General features: G+C 39.3%; 1 protein-coding gene and 1 long non-coding RNA gene across 5 annotated transcripts in view; one reads left to right on the top strand and one right to left on the bottom strand.

The window, feature by feature from the left end:
- Positions 1 to 14172, top strand: part of LOC308476775 — a 54895-nt gene extending 40723 nt beyond the window's left edge. The window contains exons 3-5 of the long non-coding RNA XR_013986083.1: positions 10696 to 10746; positions 12702 to 12822; positions 13622 to 14172. This is a non-coding gene — a long non-coding RNA (uncharacterized lncRNA). The remainder of the gene's footprint in view (positions 1 to 10695; positions 10747 to 12701; positions 12823 to 13621) is intronic.
- Positions 7358 to 17601, bottom strand: part of PRKG1 (protein kinase cGMP-dependent 1) — a 686067-nt gene continuing 675823 nt past the window's right edge. For 2 of the 4 annotated variants that reach the window (XM_081004550.1, XM_081004553.1), the window contains 4 exons: positions 15602 to 15724; positions 15011 to 15073; positions 14179 to 14245; positions 7358 to 10859 (listed from right to left, as the gene is read on the bottom strand). In XM_081004550.1, the coding sequence (XP_080860676.1) occupies positions 10761 to 10859; positions 14179 to 14245; positions 15011 to 15073; positions 15602 to 15724 (352 nt within the window). In that variant the 3' untranslated portion in view covers positions 7358 to 10760. The other 2 variants (XM_081004552.1, XM_081004551.1) reach the window with 2 other exon arrangements.

Raw genomic sequence — 17601 nt, 5'->3', positions numbered from 1 at the left:
TAATCTGTGCATAAAGGAAGCGGAATTACATTATAGGACCTTTCCTATACTGTCAAGATCTCCCATCAATTTCAGTCCTAATTCAGGTATTCCAAATTGCAGATCTTAATTTAATGGGACCACAGGCAGGACTTCAAATTGATGGAGGTCGAAGGCAGTTACATTTTATTTGGTCATTCTACTTTCTAATGAGGAATAGGTGCTATGACACCCCCCTTGAACACCAGTACCCTGAAACTAACACACTTTATAAGGACAGCAGGGGATGCTTATAAATCAGTTACTAAAGCCCCATCCTGGTTTTGTGTCTCTTGAAAATGCCGCCAAGCTGTGAAAATTCTTCTGATAGAATGAAAAGTGACAGAGCAACTGCGATTTAATACCAAAAACACCGGTCAAAATTGGGTTATATGATTCCTCAAGTCTATGGAAACCATGCTTTTTAATCCTGTGCTGATGTTAGATCACTTTATGATGAGATGATGTAGTGCATGGCAATGCAGTCTTCTGTAAGGAGCTAATCCATATAGAATTCAACACTATTTGAACGTTGCACGGGTGACTGAAAACCAGTGTTGCTCCCAGGCTCAAGTGGTGGTGTGATGTGGTTCCTTGGAGTCCACAGAGTTTATTTTTAGGAAAAGCAAAGAAAACCTACCATACATATATTTTGAGGAACAAGCATTTATTTGGAGTCACTGAAATTTGTTATTTAGGGAAGCATGCAGTAAATAGGTTTGCTTGCAGCCTCATCCAATGCATGAGGTAGTTTCCATGGAGCTCAGTTGGTCTTACTGCTTGGTAAGTGCGTATAGGATTGCAGGCATTCTGTACAGAGTTCGGCATGTTGCCTAAACCCAGGAAATCAATAGATTTTCACACTGTTCTTCTATGTGCCAATTACAGAATTCCTGATGAGTTGCATAAGATAGCTTTACCAGATTATATGTCCCCTCCTGATGTTGTGAAAGGATGCAGTTGCTGCCTAATCTATAAGAAAGAATGGTGTATCGCAGTGGCACTGAGACAAATGCATTCATCGCTAGGGGGGTTCCATCAGGTCTTAATTTCCCCTGCACTGAGTCATGTTGCTTAATTCATTCCGATTCCTTTGAACAGTTTCTCAATATTCCCAGAGAGCACAGGCAATTCATTTTACTGATTTCCTTCACTGAGGATAGATAAAAATATCATTAAACTTATCATCAGCATGAAAATGGTTTTGAAGGCAGAAAGAGGCAAGCAATAAAAAAATCCCCCTCAAGATTGCACCAGTACCCACTTCATCAAAGCAGTACAGATTATAAATGTTAATTTCCCTTAAAAGCTGGGTGTTTATTTCATAAAATACAATCCTTTAATTACAGCTGTGTAATAACTGACCACCCACAGGCAGCATTGTTGTGGGTAGGATATTGTCAGGTCTTGCAAGGAATTTAGGTAAGGCCAGTAAGTGTGTGGAGATAGAAAACCTTTTCAATATTGCAAACTGCAACGCTCTTTGTCATGTAAGGGATTTGCTTTTTTTTGGAAGACAAAGGAAATGGGTATTCTCACCGTTTCTAGAATGGTTTGAGATTGGAGCACACCAATATAAGTGCAGGTAGCATGCTGATATTTCTTTTTAACCTGCCCTTAAAATGCTCTGACTTTTTTGGTGGACTGCTCCTTTCCACCCCACCCATCACTTTAAAGTTTTATATTATCCTGTTGGTGCTGCATTCTGTTTATTAATCGCTTATATAACTATGACTGATAGAAAAGGCACTGCCTATTTCTGTATAAATGTACCCTCGGGTTAAGAGCAGCCTCTGAGGCTCTGCTCCAGGTCCCAACACTATCTGAAGTAAGTTGGGATGTGGGATCTTTTCTGATGTGGAACTCTGTTCCCTGAACCAACTTAAAAATTGGCACCATCTTTATTTTCATTTTAGCACCAGACAATTCTTCTAATGTTAGTTTTTTATAAAAATGTTTGTTAATTTAATCTATTGACTAGTGTGGCTGTCATGGTTTTACATTTTTAAAGTATTTAAAAATACTTTAAAATATTTACTTAAAAGACCCTGGTTTTTCTATATTTTACTCAAGGCTATATAAACAACTGTCCAACAGCTGTGTAGTATTCATAACACTAATGCTTCTTTATAGATTTCATGTCTACTTAATTTTTATTTTATTAATAAAGTAAATCAAAGATAAAGAGCAAAAAGAAGTTACAGCAGGTTGAAAGCAGCATAAAGTCGGACATTATAAATGAATTTTTTGATCCAAAATATTGTAAAACATATCCATTCCCCATAAACCTCTTAGGCTGGCTTGCACGTATTCTTTGGTAATAAGTAATGTCTTTGAGATAACCAAGCAGAAATCATTTAAGTTCCAGAGGTAAATATCAGAGATATTAGCCTGAACGGATTTCTGGAATATTTCTATTTGAGAACCATTCCAAAATAGGTGTATGTAATCTGCTTTATTGATTAAACAGAGCCAATTAATTATTAAATAAGACAGTAGTAGAGAGGCAGCAACAGAAGTTAACAGACTCCAAGTGTCCCTATTTTCCAGGGATTCCAGTCCTGGATTTACAGAAACTGTCTTGGTTTCTGATCTGAACCCAGAATATCCCGTTTTTCCTTAGGACGTCCCTATTGTCATCAGAGAAATGTTGGAGAGGAAAAAGTTATGCAACTCACAAGCCAATGAGATAAGTAACTATACAACCTTTAGAAGACATCCAAAGGCAGCCCTGTATAGGGAAGTTTTTAAATGTTTAAAATTTATTTATTTATTTATTTATTTATTTATTAAACAGGACATCCATATCTTCGTTGGATAAATGTTGGAGGGTATGAGTTAAGTGGGAGTTAAGTCAGGGTGTGTGCAGAGAGGCATGGGCTATATCATTAGGCTCCCTAAAAAAAGGTAAAGGTACCCCTGCCCGTACGGGCCAGTCTTGACAGACTCTAGGGTTGTGCGCTCATTTCACTCTATAGGCCGGGAGCCAGCGCTGTCCGCAGCCACTTCTGGGTCACGTGGCCAGCGTGACAAGCTGCATCTGGCGAGCCAGCGCAGCACACGGAACGCCGTTTACCTTCTTGCTGGTAAGCGGTCCCTATTTATCTACTTGCACCCGGGGGTGCTTTCGAACTGCTAGGTTGGCAGGCGCTGGGACCGAACGACGGGAGCGCACCCCGCCGCGGGGATTCGAACCGCCGACCATGCGATCGGCAAGTCCTAAGCGTTGAGGTTTTACCCACAGCGCCACCCGCGTCCCCCCCTTTTTTTACAAATATTTTAGGGTAGGCTCCCTACCGCCTTGCAAAAGCAGTTGCCTGTCAATAGGTTTTACGTGGTTTCATACCCACACAGGGCTGTGGGTGTGTGAATTTTTGTGTGTATTAATTTCAGGAGTAACTTCTTTACCCTGAAATGAGGAGTAAGGGATATGATTCCACAAAGTTGTGAAAGTACTGAGCGCAGGACAATACTGTATGCCATGGGTAGGCAAACTAAGGCCCGGGGGCCGGATCTGGCCCAATCGCCTTCTAAATGCGGCCCACGGACTGGAAATCAGCGTATTTTTACATGAGTAGAATGTGTCCTTTTATTTAAAACACATCTCTGGGTTATTTGTGGGGCATAGGAAGTTGTTCGTTTCCCCCCCAAAATATAGTCCGGCCCCCCACAAGGTCTGAGGGACAGTGGACCGGCCCCCTGCTAAAAAAGGTTGTTGACCCGTGCTGTATGCTGTCTTTCCTTCAGCTAGTATTCAGTGTTGAAATAATTGACAGCTTAACAACTGTTTAAAATGCAATTCGAAACACATCAGAAGGTAGAAATATGAACAAGGCAAAAATATTCAAAAGTAATTTTTTTTATTTCAACTCTATAAAGTATACAACAGGCACTCGGCAATTACAGCTGCAGGGAAAATACAGAGCAAAACAAAAGCAGTTAAGTTTATGATAAAAAGTTTTTGTTTTCATTTTAGTCTACATCAAAAGAGTGCAACTGGTCAAAGACCATTTGATGAAAGTGTATTCTTGGACAAACAAAACTAAATCCTCCTCTTCCATGTAGAATCCTCAGTAAGAAGAAAACCAAAGGAAAAATAGCCATTAAGATTATAAAGGAAGCCACCAGTGTAAAAACAGCATACATTGGAATAAGTACGGTAGTAGGCAACGCTGAATCAATTTCCCTTTGCTATTAAAGCCTGAAACATCAATGTCTCAGTGCTGTGGTCTGTTTATGGAGTGGACTGTTCACAGAGGAAGAGGACAAATAACACACTTTCAGTGTTTAGCTTTCTAGGTGTACTACTGAGAGTTTGTCTCAGAAACATTTGCATATACAAGGAAACTCATAGAAAGCACTGGTCCTGTTTTGTTCAGTGGTGCAACAAGATTCACTCCTTCTGCAGTCATTGGTTTCACAATGGAAAGAATATGTTTTTTTTTTTGTTTGGTGTAAATTTGACAGTCAGTTTGCTAATCATTGGTCTGATCGGAATATTTTTGCAATGGAGCCTATTATAAAATGTGATATGTTAGAACTTTTACTGCACTACAGTTTTAAAATTTGCACAGCTTAGCAAAACAGGAATACCTGTATACAGACTGATAGTATGTCATATATTAATTTGACCTGCACATACATTTATACATTTCACAGAAATGACGCTGTATCTCATTAACAGATACACAGCTCTGGTACATTTATAACAGAAATAAGAGAACAACTTCATCATTTCTGTAATTCATCAATATTATATAATAAAGGCTTATAAACTGTTAGCCGAAAGAACTGTAAAACGCAGCAAGCTAAGAAAGGACAACATTTTGAGGTGTGTTTGTCTTTGTCATGCAGCATAACACCAAATTTGTATTTTTTTAAAATAGGATGCCATGAATTTTAAGGCACTTGCAACAATGCCAAATAACTAGATGATGATCTAAAAACTATGGGACAGATGGACAACGGTACAGTTGACATAAGTTTCAGTAATACTGACAATTATGACATTAATTCAAGTCTACTTTGATCTAAAAACATTACCTTACAAATAAGAAAATGAAAGAATAATGCAATGAAGTTCTAAATAAAAAGCTATATGTGTACCACAAAATATCAACACGAAAAAAATATCTATTTACATAAATATTTGCTTGTGGTCCTATTATTAAATAAGAATTTTCTGTGAATGATGCAGCACTGTAATAATAAGCTAAAGCTTACCTGTACCTTTAGAACCCAGTTCTAGCAAATGTGTCTCCATTATGACAGCAAATTTCTTTTTTATGCAGATACACCATCATTTCATATGTTAAAGGGAAGCAGAGATCCCAAGCACATTTATAGGGAGTAAACTCTACCAAAATGAATGGACCTTACTCATGAGCAAATTGATCTGAGGACTGCAGCCATAAGTAATAAGTAGTCTGCATACAAAATTTCCAAGCAGAACTGCTGGCAAGCTTTCATTCCCAGCCATGTGATTTGGACTTGGGTCATTGGGTGATATTCAGTCAACTTGGGAGTTGACCCATTGAAATTAATGGTCATGACCAACTTAGCTTCACTGATTTCTACTCTGAATAGGATGTAGTTGACTTATTTCCACCCCCCACCGCCCTCACCCTCAAATTGTGTGGTTTTTCCACTCTGGCCTGCAGCTACTAATGATATGTGTTGGAGCTAGGGACTTCTGTAATAGTATGGCCCTGCTTCATGTCCTAGCCAGGCACAGAAAACTCACCATGGGATGGATTCCATTCTTCTGTGGGATCTGCATGGAAAGAGTAGCATGTGCACCAGTTGTAAGTTGCAGTACACTGGAATGTGAATGTGTGTGTAAATGCTTTTGTATATATATGTGTGAATAAAATGTATTACTTATAAATGCAGGGTTTATTAATACACACACGCTAGCTTAAGATATTTAAAATACATTTGGTGAAGAAGATGCCAGTGAGTCATATGAAAAAATAAATCTGTATTAAGTGCACACCGCACCAATTATATACTATTGAATGCGGCTCAAGGACAAACGGAAGGAATCAAGCCTAATAATTCATACCAAGCTCCCTTTGAAACTTTCCTTGCATAATTATTACTAAATTTGTGTGTGACTACTCTTCAGCTGAATGCTTTTAGTTTAACACATTGTCATTTGAGCTATTTAGAGTGGAAATAGCATGTTCTCGTGTTTATAACCAGGAAAAGTCAATTAATCAAAAAGAACAAGTTTTGCATTTAAGTTCACTCAGTGTAGGAGTATGAATTAAGCTGGAGTTCTGGGAGTGCTTTTTAGAAGTGAGTCCACCTGCAATGTAGAAACAAGGTGACTTATGACCAAGATGACTAGTCATGTTCTAGCCCTATCGTATAAAATGTCAGGAAATGCTTCGGATAGTGTTCAAATGCTTAAGTTGAGAATTGCATATGTGTTGGATGGTGTATAAAAGTAATTGGCAGATGTAGCAAATGCTGTGCTATACTGGTTTAATGAGCAGCAGAAATGATAAATGATGATGTAAAGCTTTTTGCTGTCTTTTATTGGTTTATACTTTAAAAAGGAGGAGGCTGACTATTAGTTTTAGAAGCCTGAGTGACATGAAATTATGTTCTTCCAGAAAACTGTTGATATATTTACTTATTGGAGAATGATGTATATCTGTTTAGAAAACCTGTGTTCAAGTTGTTGATAGCTACATGAATGTGAAGAATTGTTGGATTAAATTGTAGGATAGCTCTGAAGTGGCATATTTGATTTCATGCACTTGCAAGCAAAGAGAACCCTGTTTAATGATTTTGACAAAGGGTAAAATCAAGGTAAATGTGGTTAATTTTACAAAGAAAAAGCCTGACCCCCAATTTTTTTACTCATTTAAAAAATCTGTTCAGATTTGGACAGAAAAGATCATGGGTAGGCAAACTAAGGCCCGGGGCCCGGATCTGGCCCAATCACCTTCTAAATCCAGCCCGCGGAGAGTCTGGGAATCAGTGTGTTTTTACATGAGTAGAATGCATCTCTGGGTTATTTGTGGGGCATAGGAATTTGTTCATTCCCCCCCCCCCCAAAAAAAAATACAGTCCGGCCCCCGACAAGGTCTGAGGGACAGTGGACTGGCCCTCTGCTGAAAAAGTTTGCTAACCCCTGGAAAGATTATGGGTCCATCCAACACTATCTGGGATTATTGCCACAATGGTTAACTAGCTTTTGCATGCTGGAAGGTCTGTGATTACAGCTACCATATGCAGATTCTGTAATAATTCCTGGTATACAATAAAGTACCTCCTGTAGACTGATTTTATAGGATTAAATAAAGTAGCACTTTATTTTTGTTTTTACTTCACTTCCTTCTGCTTTACTTACCCATATTTTAATTGCAATATTTTAATATATTTTTATGTCTCGTTTGATAAATTGTAGTAAGCAAACAAATAGCATGCCCCTTCAGCTTCAGCACAATCCAGTACAGTACTTAGGAAATGGTGATATCTCTATCTAGCTGCACCTCACTAGCCAAAAAGGCTTCATAGTCCTTGCTGATGCTGGGTTTGGCCAGAACAACTCTAAGCAGCTCATAAGAAGCTGTGTGAGGAAGAGTGTTCAAATGCATCAGTGTAGGGGAAGACTTGTCATGTTATAGTGGTGTAAGTTTTGGAAGCTCTGAAGTAGACTGCAAATGGTGCTGCTGTGTTTGCTTTGTGGTTGGATCCTAGTGTTCTCACAAATATTCCTGTGTACTGGAAGAAGAGTGCGCTTTCTTAAGATCCAGCGGTTATGTTGTTCCTGACCACTAATGCTCATGGTTGTTTTATCACAATCAGGTGGATGCCACAACAAATAGTGGGAAGGCATTCCTGCCCCTAAAAAGGGCTTAAATATCTTGGTTATTTCCACCAGTAATGAGGTGGAAATAGGATTACAAGTTTGCTGTAATGTATACCAGTGTCACACAGAAATGACTCCTGAAAGAGTTATGCTAATGTCAAATGTGCAAGTATATAAGGAAGGCCATGGTATCTCTTTTTCACTCCTTAAACCCACATGCTCTCTTCTAATGTATAAGACCAGGAGCCTGGCAGCCTTGGGAAACTGAAACGATTGATTGAGCAGCTGCTAATTTTTAAGAAACAAAGATTTTGAGGGCTATTTCGCAGTTTATATTGAGTTTGTAAAAAAACTGCATTGTATCTAAACATTGCAAACTGAAAGCACAATTCTGCTTTGTTTCCTAAATCATATAATTCTTAAAAAATTGCAGGGGCATACATTTAACAGACAGTGCTGTTGCAAGTTATAACTAACGGCTTTAAATGCATATAACCTAGGGAGGGTTTGAAAATTTACATTAAACAAATTGGGTTGGATCTACACTGAGGCTGCTATCCTATGCATTCTTTTCTTTGCATGAAAACAGTGGGATTTACTTCTGAGTAAAGCATGCACTGGATCATCCTGTGAGTTAGTTGAACTTAAGTCCCATCTGGAATCAATGAATAAGTCAAGATTTTATAGTAAGTTAAATAAGTTAGTTTTGCCTGAACTTAAGCCCTTTTACAGTGGTGCCTCTCAAGACGAAATTAATTCGTTCCGCGAGTTTTGTCGTCTTGCGATTTTTTTTGTCTTGCGAAGCACGGTGTCGGGAAAGTTTTGGAAAAGCTTCAAAAATACCAAAGTCTTTAAAAACCTCAAAAAAGGCTACCACACCGCGTTCTATGAGTTGCTCCTCGAAGTAGTCGCAACCGTATTAACGGTGTTAAGAAAAAGGAAACAAACTTGCAAGACGTTTCCGTCTTGCGAAGCAAGCCCATAGGGAAAATCGTCTTGCGAAGCAGCTCAAAAAACCCTTTCGTCTAGCGAGTTTTTTGTCTTGCGAGGCATTCGTCTTGCGAGGTACCACTGTAATCCCAAAGGAAGTGAAATATTGGAAAGGGCAAATCAAGGAGGAGGGAGGTGTAAGTACAAGAAAGATGGAAGCTAGGAGAAACACGGATTTAAAAAAAGAGAGAGGGTTAAGTTAACTCATAAAGAGCAAAACTGGAGATGAAAATTGCTTTTTTGGATTCAGGTTATTGTGAGACTGCAGTGGTGTTACTTTGACGGAAATGAACAAGGAGATAGATGTGTTTATCTTCAGTGGCATTTCATATTATGTGATGGCATCTTAAAAGTGGGTTGTAGGGGTTGTTTTTTATTGAACTAATAAAAACTCTGTTGTATACGTAAGGCTGCATTAGCAGTGAGATTACTTCATCTAAAGGTGCAAGTATATTGGAAGTACATGTTTCCTGGTAGATGTCTTCACCGAGATTGCTATCATTATTCTACTTTTTTATAATCTATTACTGTCAAAAGAGTGACACATATATGTTAGAAGGCTCAAGCCTAGTAAGTATGATTCACCCAAATTGGAACATTTTAAACTCTCATTAATTTCCGTATGCACTCAACTCTGCCTTTGAAATGAATGGGATTTTGAAGTGGCCCATTTCAGCTGCACACATTTCAGCTCCATGCTTTTTAGACTGATTGATATAACTTGTGGTTGTATTACGTTTCATGAGGAGAGCTGAATTATTTAATGTTTGCAATACATAATCAAAATACAGCTAGAAAACAGTAGGACTAAGGATGGCAATGCTATATGAAGGAGCAGCAAAAACGTGTGTGTGTGACTATTATTTTGAGATTTTAGTTGACAATCACATTCCTTGCTACATATTTTCCTGAAAAATGATTGTGGATGTTTGGTTATTTCATGGATTAAAAAATGTACATAGCACCTATATAGTATGCAGTGAGTCTTGCATTTTCTCTCCTTGGGCTCTAAAAGGTAAATGTTATTTTAAGTTCAGTGTAAATTCCTATTGGACCAGTTGGCTGCTATCATTTCCTTTCTAGGACCTTTTGATAAGCACATTTGTCTTTGTTTATAATATAGTTATTATATATATATATAATATGTAAAATGAGTAGTTTTATGAATAATCTTCTACATGCTCTTATGTAGCTGTACCAACAGAATTAAATGTTAGATATACCATGTTCTCAGATACGTGTGAGAACCGACCGACCCATACTTGCTTTAACAGTTCAATAAAAACTGTAGCAGTTGTGCTTTTGTTATCAGTTTGGGAGGGGAAAAGCACATCAGAAATTAAATATGGAAAAGGGTAACATTCATTCTTGTCATGAATACTGCTCGAAAAGAAAGACAACCTATATAGCACTGCTTTGACATGAACTCCAAGACCAATAGCTTTGTGGTCCTCATTGGTTTAATACGTTGGCCCGCTTTAAGAGGCCCAACACACTCCTTTTGCTTTTTTGGGAGTACCCCAGATCCCACACTGTAGATTCTACAGTACTTAACATTTCAGAACAGAATTAGCAATACAATGATATTGCAGCTAGAATTATGTGCATCTTATTCTATCAACTTTCAAATTACGACTGGAGCGAGTTCATTACAGTGATAGAAAACACATTTAATTACTGGTGAAAAAGGCTTTGCTTCAGGACCACCATGTCAACTGCTATGTTAAGTTCAAACAGAAAACATGTGAAGAGCACTATTGTCATCTAAGCAAGAAGTCCTAATGCCACTGTAGTGTTACTGTAGCAGCATCAATCAAGGCATCATGGTGACCCCGAGCACTAATCCTTCCCAATTCCTTCAGGTCTGCTGGCAGCCATGTCTCAGGAAGCTGTCTTCAGCAAGGCAGAAGCAGGTAAGAGAAATACATTAAAAGTCTATGTCCCATCCTGAGTTGTCATCAGGTGGTGGTTCATCGTTGTCCTCAGGGAAGCTATCAAAATTGCTTGTATCTGTTGGAGATGCAACCTGTCCAGTGGGGAGAAAAACAGACTTTGTACTGTTGATGATGATGATTTATGCCCAAGCTGTTTGGAATCATTAGACAGTTTTCCGATTTCAAAACTATAGCTTCATGCTTGCCAGTGAGAATTCCAAAGAACAGCTTTGGAAAGCACAATAATTCAGATACTAGAGTTTCCATTTACAGTACTGCCATGAGATGTTTTGTTTGTTTAAATTTTCTGAACCAGCATGTCATGGGTTTTGCATTTCTGGTTATATAGTTTGCGATCTGACTAATGTAAATGTTTTTTTACTGGCTGTTGATGGTCACTTGGATGAGAAATTTATCTGCAGCAATGGGATCTGTGATGAATGCTTGGAACAGAGGCATTGGGGGGGCTGGGGCCATGGGCACAGTTTTTGGGGGGGCACATTTCTTATGATGCCCTGCCAGCCCATGGGCCTGACAGTGCGTGTTGTGTCCTTTTCACGGTGCCCCCATAGCTGGAGGGTGCCATGAGAAGGACACAAGAGTTCACAGTGCCTGCAAGCCTAGCGCTATTTTGCACCCTGCCTTGTTGTGTCCTTCTCAGCTGCTCTCAAACTGGAGGGTGGCTTGAGAAGAATGCAACAGGCATGCACCTTGCCTGACTTGCACCACTTTTGTAAGTCTTGCAAAGCAGTGCTGGGTTTTGCAGAGGTGACATGAGTGAGCCCTTGAAGCAGGACAGGGCTTCCCACTGTGCAGTTGGGAAGGTGGCACAGCACAGCCCTGTTTAGCTCCATTGGGCGCCCACAATGAATGCTCTGTCACTGTCTTGGAATATTTTGCATGAGAAACAGCAGTTCAGGAGCATTCAGCAGTTTGGAAAAAACATAAAATGACATGAGAGAAATGTGCAGAGTGGGTCAGGGTACAAAGGGAGACTTTGTAAAACCTTCTAAGCCATGAAACTTACTGGGTGACCTTGGGCCACTCACCTACCTAACCTACCTCACAGGTTTGTTCTGAGAATGAAGTGGAGAGGGGGAGAACCATGGCCACCACCTTGAGGTCCTTGGAGGAAAGGTGGGGCACAAATGTAGCAATAATCATCATACAAATTCTAGAAGGTACAGATAAAAATAGTACATGCTTTGTTTAACTAAATCTTGAAAAGAATTGATTTGTTTATTGAATTATATACAAATGGCTGTTGCAGTAGAAAAACAAGAACCAGGACAATGGCCAGAATAAACACAACGCTAGTAGAACAGACGTAATTAGAAACGGTTGGGCCCAAATAGCAATGGTTAAGCATAGAGCACCACAGATACAAAAATATATGTTTGTATTATAAACATGAAAGCCAGTGATACAGTGGGCTAGTTTGCATGACACAGTAAGCCAGACTATGACTCCATGAATGCTGCAGCCAAGGTTTGTTCTTGATTACAGCTCAAAATTAGTGAGGAGCCTGCTAAACCACAAATCCCAGTTTGGACAACTTGGGAAGCCAAGCCTTGACCTAGCTCCTCTCCAGGAGACCACACATTTGTGTGTTAAAAACTAGTTATAAAGCTAGCTATGCATCCTTTATATTTCCCATTATTCCTTTTTCTATAGGGTCAAGGGTGGGGGAAAGCCCTGGACCACATCAGAAGTTGGTGGTGAAGGAAATGTTACTTTATCCATATAAGTATATTTTGAAAAGAAACAACAGGTGACAGTGTTAAATTTGGAAACATGGAGAGAAGGAAAGAGAGTTTTGAGTTGGCTGAAGGCAAAGCATCTTGGGGTGATGGAGGAGCTCTCTCTCTCTCTAGGGATCCATACAGCATAATGGAATTTCTAGGTTTCAAGACTGCCTGTTTGTCTCCACTTAGGTTCTGCTTGGATATTTGGAAATAAAGCAAATAGTACAAAGACACCTTAAGTCTCCAGTGCTCGCTCATCCAAAGGAAACTAAACTCGGAAGCGCTGCCCCTGGAACTTCTGACTGCTTGGGTAAGTGGGGAGAAGGTAACAGTCGGTACCTAAAGATAGAGGGGAACCCACTATTTTCAGAAAACTAAGCTTCATGACTCCTAAATAAATTTCAAGGTTTTGTACATTTAAAAGTGATAAATTCATTCATAATTTGCTGCTTTAATTTATAATTTACTATTTGTTTTAGGGATTTTCAAAATTGATGGATTGTTTTTCAGTATATCACACGAGTTGCAGATGGGGGAAGCTTCAGTTTTCACAGTGAATTCTTAAAACCAGAAAAGTGAAATTTTAAAGTATAGTTCACTGTATGAATCAAAATCAAAAATTCACTTTCATTCAAACATTGGAAAAACACAATTTGGTTAAGTCATGAAGCTCATGCTTTCAGGATATACATTGCTTAGCTATATAATATGGGGAAAGGGTTGCTGAGGATCTGAGAATATTTGTTATCTAAATTAAAATATATAAAATTAGATTGTATCCAAAGAAAAACCCTAAAACAACCAGAGCTTTCACCATTCCTCCTTTTGGAAAGGTCTGTGGGCTTAAAAGGTGAATGTTTGCAAGTATATAGTGACTACAGAGAGCTTCCTCTCATTCCTTCATTCCCTGCTGCGACAGTACTGAAACCTGGAGGTACATCCATGAAGTTTGGAGCTCTGGTACAGAAACAGCTGTGTTTCTGTTCAGTCACTTATAAACTACTGTGTTTGGAGGAATCTTTTGTATGACTGATGGAAGGGAAGTGATTACAACAAAGAAGAGGTACCAAAAAGCAAACTATTTTGCATTACTGTACTTTTTTTGGCAGGGGAGGGGTGTGCCATCAGCTTTGACTTTGCTTAGTCCCTGATTTATCATTTGGACTAGCACGGAGTTAGTACAGCAGTTGCAGGTGGTAGGTATATGCCTGACAGCAAAAGCACAGCCTTTAGCACTGGTATAGAATCGCAGGAATTTGGCAAGGAAATAAAGGGCATGTTGGAGAGACAGGAGGAAGGAGTAAAGGCGAAGCACAAGAGACCTAAAGCAAACTGGCTAGGAAAGAAGAACAAGCAGCTTTACTACAATAAAAAGAAAACAAAATGTCTCTGGAAATACATCTCAGTCCAGGACTCCATCTCTACATATGTGCACAAACTCTGATGCATCAACGTCAGGGAAAACTCTGCACTCTTAATGCATGCCCCGGACAACAGTGTCGGTGAGAAACATGCTTATATAGATAAGCTCCAGTATAGCTGGAGGCCCACAGGGCTTTCAACCAAAGCTGGCTGCTGTTGTAGCAGAGTGTCTCAAAATTTTTTCTTCATTCTCTGTTCCAATCTAGCATGTATGAACGAATAACAGAATAAATGGTATACTCACACTTGGTATTATAGGAGGTGTCAATGTACCTTTTCTTAAACCTTCCCAGTTAAAGCCTTCAAACCACCTAAAAACAGGGAAATGATAATATAAGGTAAGGAGCAGGATTTGCAGCCCCCTTAAGTCTCCCGAGGGTTGGGGGAACTGTCTACAACTGTATGGGGTATGCCATAGAGGGTGGCAGTTGGTAGGGGGAGTGCTGAAAACGGAGTGCCTCATTATGCACCAACCACAACCACTTATGCTAGTGAAAAGTCACACTGCATATAGCACTATAGGAACAAGAATGGCATTTCTCTATACATGGTAAATGTCAAACAAAATGGGACTTATATATATACAGAAAGCATGATGTTTGGCACCTCAATATATGTTGAGTGGGAACTATTCCTGTATTGGTATTTTAAAAAAATATATAAATTATGTTCTTTAAAGATACTGTCAATTAAAAACCACCAAAACCAACGTCCCATGCATTTGTTTCAATGGAAATTGCTCACAGAGCCAATGGCACCCAGTTTTAGGAGCTATAAAGTCCATTGAATTCCCATCAGTGGGAATAGGGACTGCACAAAGAAATATTGGTTGTACCCCCAAAGCCTAGAGGTGGTTTAAATTCAAAACAGATGCCTCATAATAAGCAATGAACTTGTTTCAAGCTTCAGACTAAAAAAGCCTAAACACTGCGTATATACTTCTCCTGTTGCCCTTGCTTCTGTCAGAATTTTCTCCCTCTGTTGAGTACTGGGACAGGACTGTTGCTTCTTATACCATCTGGAAAACGTCCTGTGAACTAATGGTAATAACTTTTCAGCATCTGAAACATACGTACTTGTGCTTTTGAATATCCTTGACACCGTTTTTTAAGTTCCCTAGTCTTTCTGATGGGTTGTCCCTGTAAGAAAAAGAAAACATAACACCCCAGCACACAACAGAGTAGAATGAAAAAGCTGGGAGGTAATTCCATTCTCTGCTATCCTTTATTTATTTAAACATTCTCTATCCCACTGTTGTTCTCAATAGCATGCAAGGGAACTAACAATCAAAACAGTGGACTGTCTACTCCAAGTATGACTCTAAGGCTGTAATCTCAACCATGTCTATTTTACACGCAGGCCTTTGGCACCTGAGATATGTTTTCAAGACCCACCCTATTATTGTGAATGTAGTATGCTTTATAACTGCCTTTAATTTGGAACATTAGGTTGTTGCAATCCACCCTGGGACCTGCTGGTGAAGGGCAGGTAAAAGAACTGATAACAACATCATCATCTATTCAGAAGTACATCAGGACCAACCTGAATACCAAAACATGCACAAAAATTCTATAGAATACAACCAGAATCAAAATAGCAAGAACTTGTGGTGCTAATTCACATTCCCTTCTTGACAAAACTACTAATGCAATCTACAAAGTGTTTACCTGCATAGTTTTTTAGTAAGGTTAGCAGCATTTTTGGCAATCTTCTTTGGAAATTCAATCATGTCAATCCCCCTTAGTATGATGTTATAAGTTTTCATGGGGTCTGGGCCTGAGAATGGTGGACTAAAGAAAAGAAAAGAAAAACCCAAAGTTAAAAAATCTGTTTTAATATGTCGTCAAATGTTGTAAGATAAGGCAATAAAAATGTGTTAAACTCCTGAAAGAGCTTTCATTATATAGCAGTTACGTTCAAGCTGATTTTAGTGCTGTTACTAGATGCTGTACCATCTACGGGAGCTTTCCCCATTGTGGTGCCCTGCCTGCAGTTGTTTTAGACTACTACTCAATGGCTGGGATTTATGGAAGCTGTAGTCCAAAACTTCTGGAGGGCATCAGGTTGGGAAAGAATGATGTGTAGGCCCTTAAAACCAGCAATACCCATGTTACCAGCAGCAAATACATATTAAGTTTTGCAACTTTAAACACAGGGAAACACACATTTTAATGCAATATGCCTATTTATTTAAACTATGACAGAATGCAGAATTTTTGTGTTTCTTTGGTGTAAGGTAATACAGCTCTTGTCATCATTCCTTCTGAGTTGTAAATCTATAAAGTGATGAACCTATTTCTATATACCTGGCAAATAATTGTGCCTTTTTACAAGAGCAGGTACTACAATAATGTTGTATTCATAAAATTTTGCATGCTATATATATGGGATGAGATTTCACTTGAAAATCTTGCTTTATGCAATGTGAGAATACTTTTCCAGTTCTACATGGATTTATTAAACCAATATAGGCATCATGTTGAGGAAATCTGAGAATTATGGTCTGAAGAAGTGCATCATTCTAGGAACAGTCAAAGGTACTTTAAAATGCATATATTTGACCCTGATTTTATCACACAATAATTCTGAAAACTCTCCTGTAGAGGAGAGATAGAAAAGGGGTTGGTTCAGAATTCCTATGTGCTTAAAGTTCATGGATACAAAAAGGAAAGGATAGGGTGCCTTAATGACTCCCCAACTAAGTGAAATATTGTCTTACACAGTAATGTTTCCTTTAACTTTTACATTCCACTAGCACAACAGTTTAGCTGAATAATAGCCTTTGGTGTTCTTAAAAAAAATGCCACTAACCATGGCCAAAACATATTTTGGAGGACAATATTTTCCCAGCATGTTTTGTGAATTGTAGCTTGCTAATGCTAAAATAATGAGGACCTAGACCATAGCATCATGAAATTGTTTTGTCCTGCGTGAGTTAAAACAGAATAACGTTTTGTGACTATTCTGTTATTTCTAGACAACAAGTGATTATTTGTCTGCTTACCAAATTACCATATTTTTCGCCCAATAGGATGCACTTTTTCCCCTCCAAAAATGAAGGGGAAATGTGTGTGCGTCCTATGGGGCGAATGCAGGCATTCGCTGAAGCCTGGAGAGTAAGAGGGGTCAGTGCGCACCGACCCCTCTCGCTCTCCAGACTTTGTGCAGATCTCCGCAAGCCATGGGAGCCTGTGCTGGGCTCCCGCGGCTTGCGGAGAGTTGCCTGTTCTGGGGGCTGGGGTCGGGGGAAGCTCGGGCTTCCCCCGCCCCAGCCCCGTGCCTGGGGGGGAAATAAAATCCCCCCCTTTATTTCCCCCCCAAAAAACTAGGTGCGCCTTATGGGACGGTGCGTCCTATAGGGCGAAAAATACGGTACATAGTATTCTGAAGTTACAATATCTGGAAATTACACAAGGTGTGCTATTGTTATTAGAAATGGTTTCAGTACCACATCTTAGCATTCAAAGTGCTTTACAGGAATCCATTGTCCTTTTGAAGCTGGCATCCCGAAACTCGGCCCTCCAGATGTTTTGGGACTACAACTTCCATCATCTCTAGCTAACAGGACCATTGGTTTGGGATGATGGGAGTTGTAGTCCCAAAATAGGTGGAGGGCCGAGTCTGTGGATGCCTGCTTTAAAGGCAAAGATTTTTATTGGGCCAGATG

Source organism: Podarcis pityusensis, assembly GCF_964106645.2.
Source record: "Podarcis pityusensis genome assembly, chromosome: 5".
NCBI lineage: Eukaryota > Metazoa > Chordata > Lepidosauria > Squamata > Lacertidae > Podarcis > Podarcis pityusensis.
The sequence above is the reverse complement of the archived record's forward strand: the minus strand, read 5'-3'. Positions and strand labels throughout refer to the sequence as shown.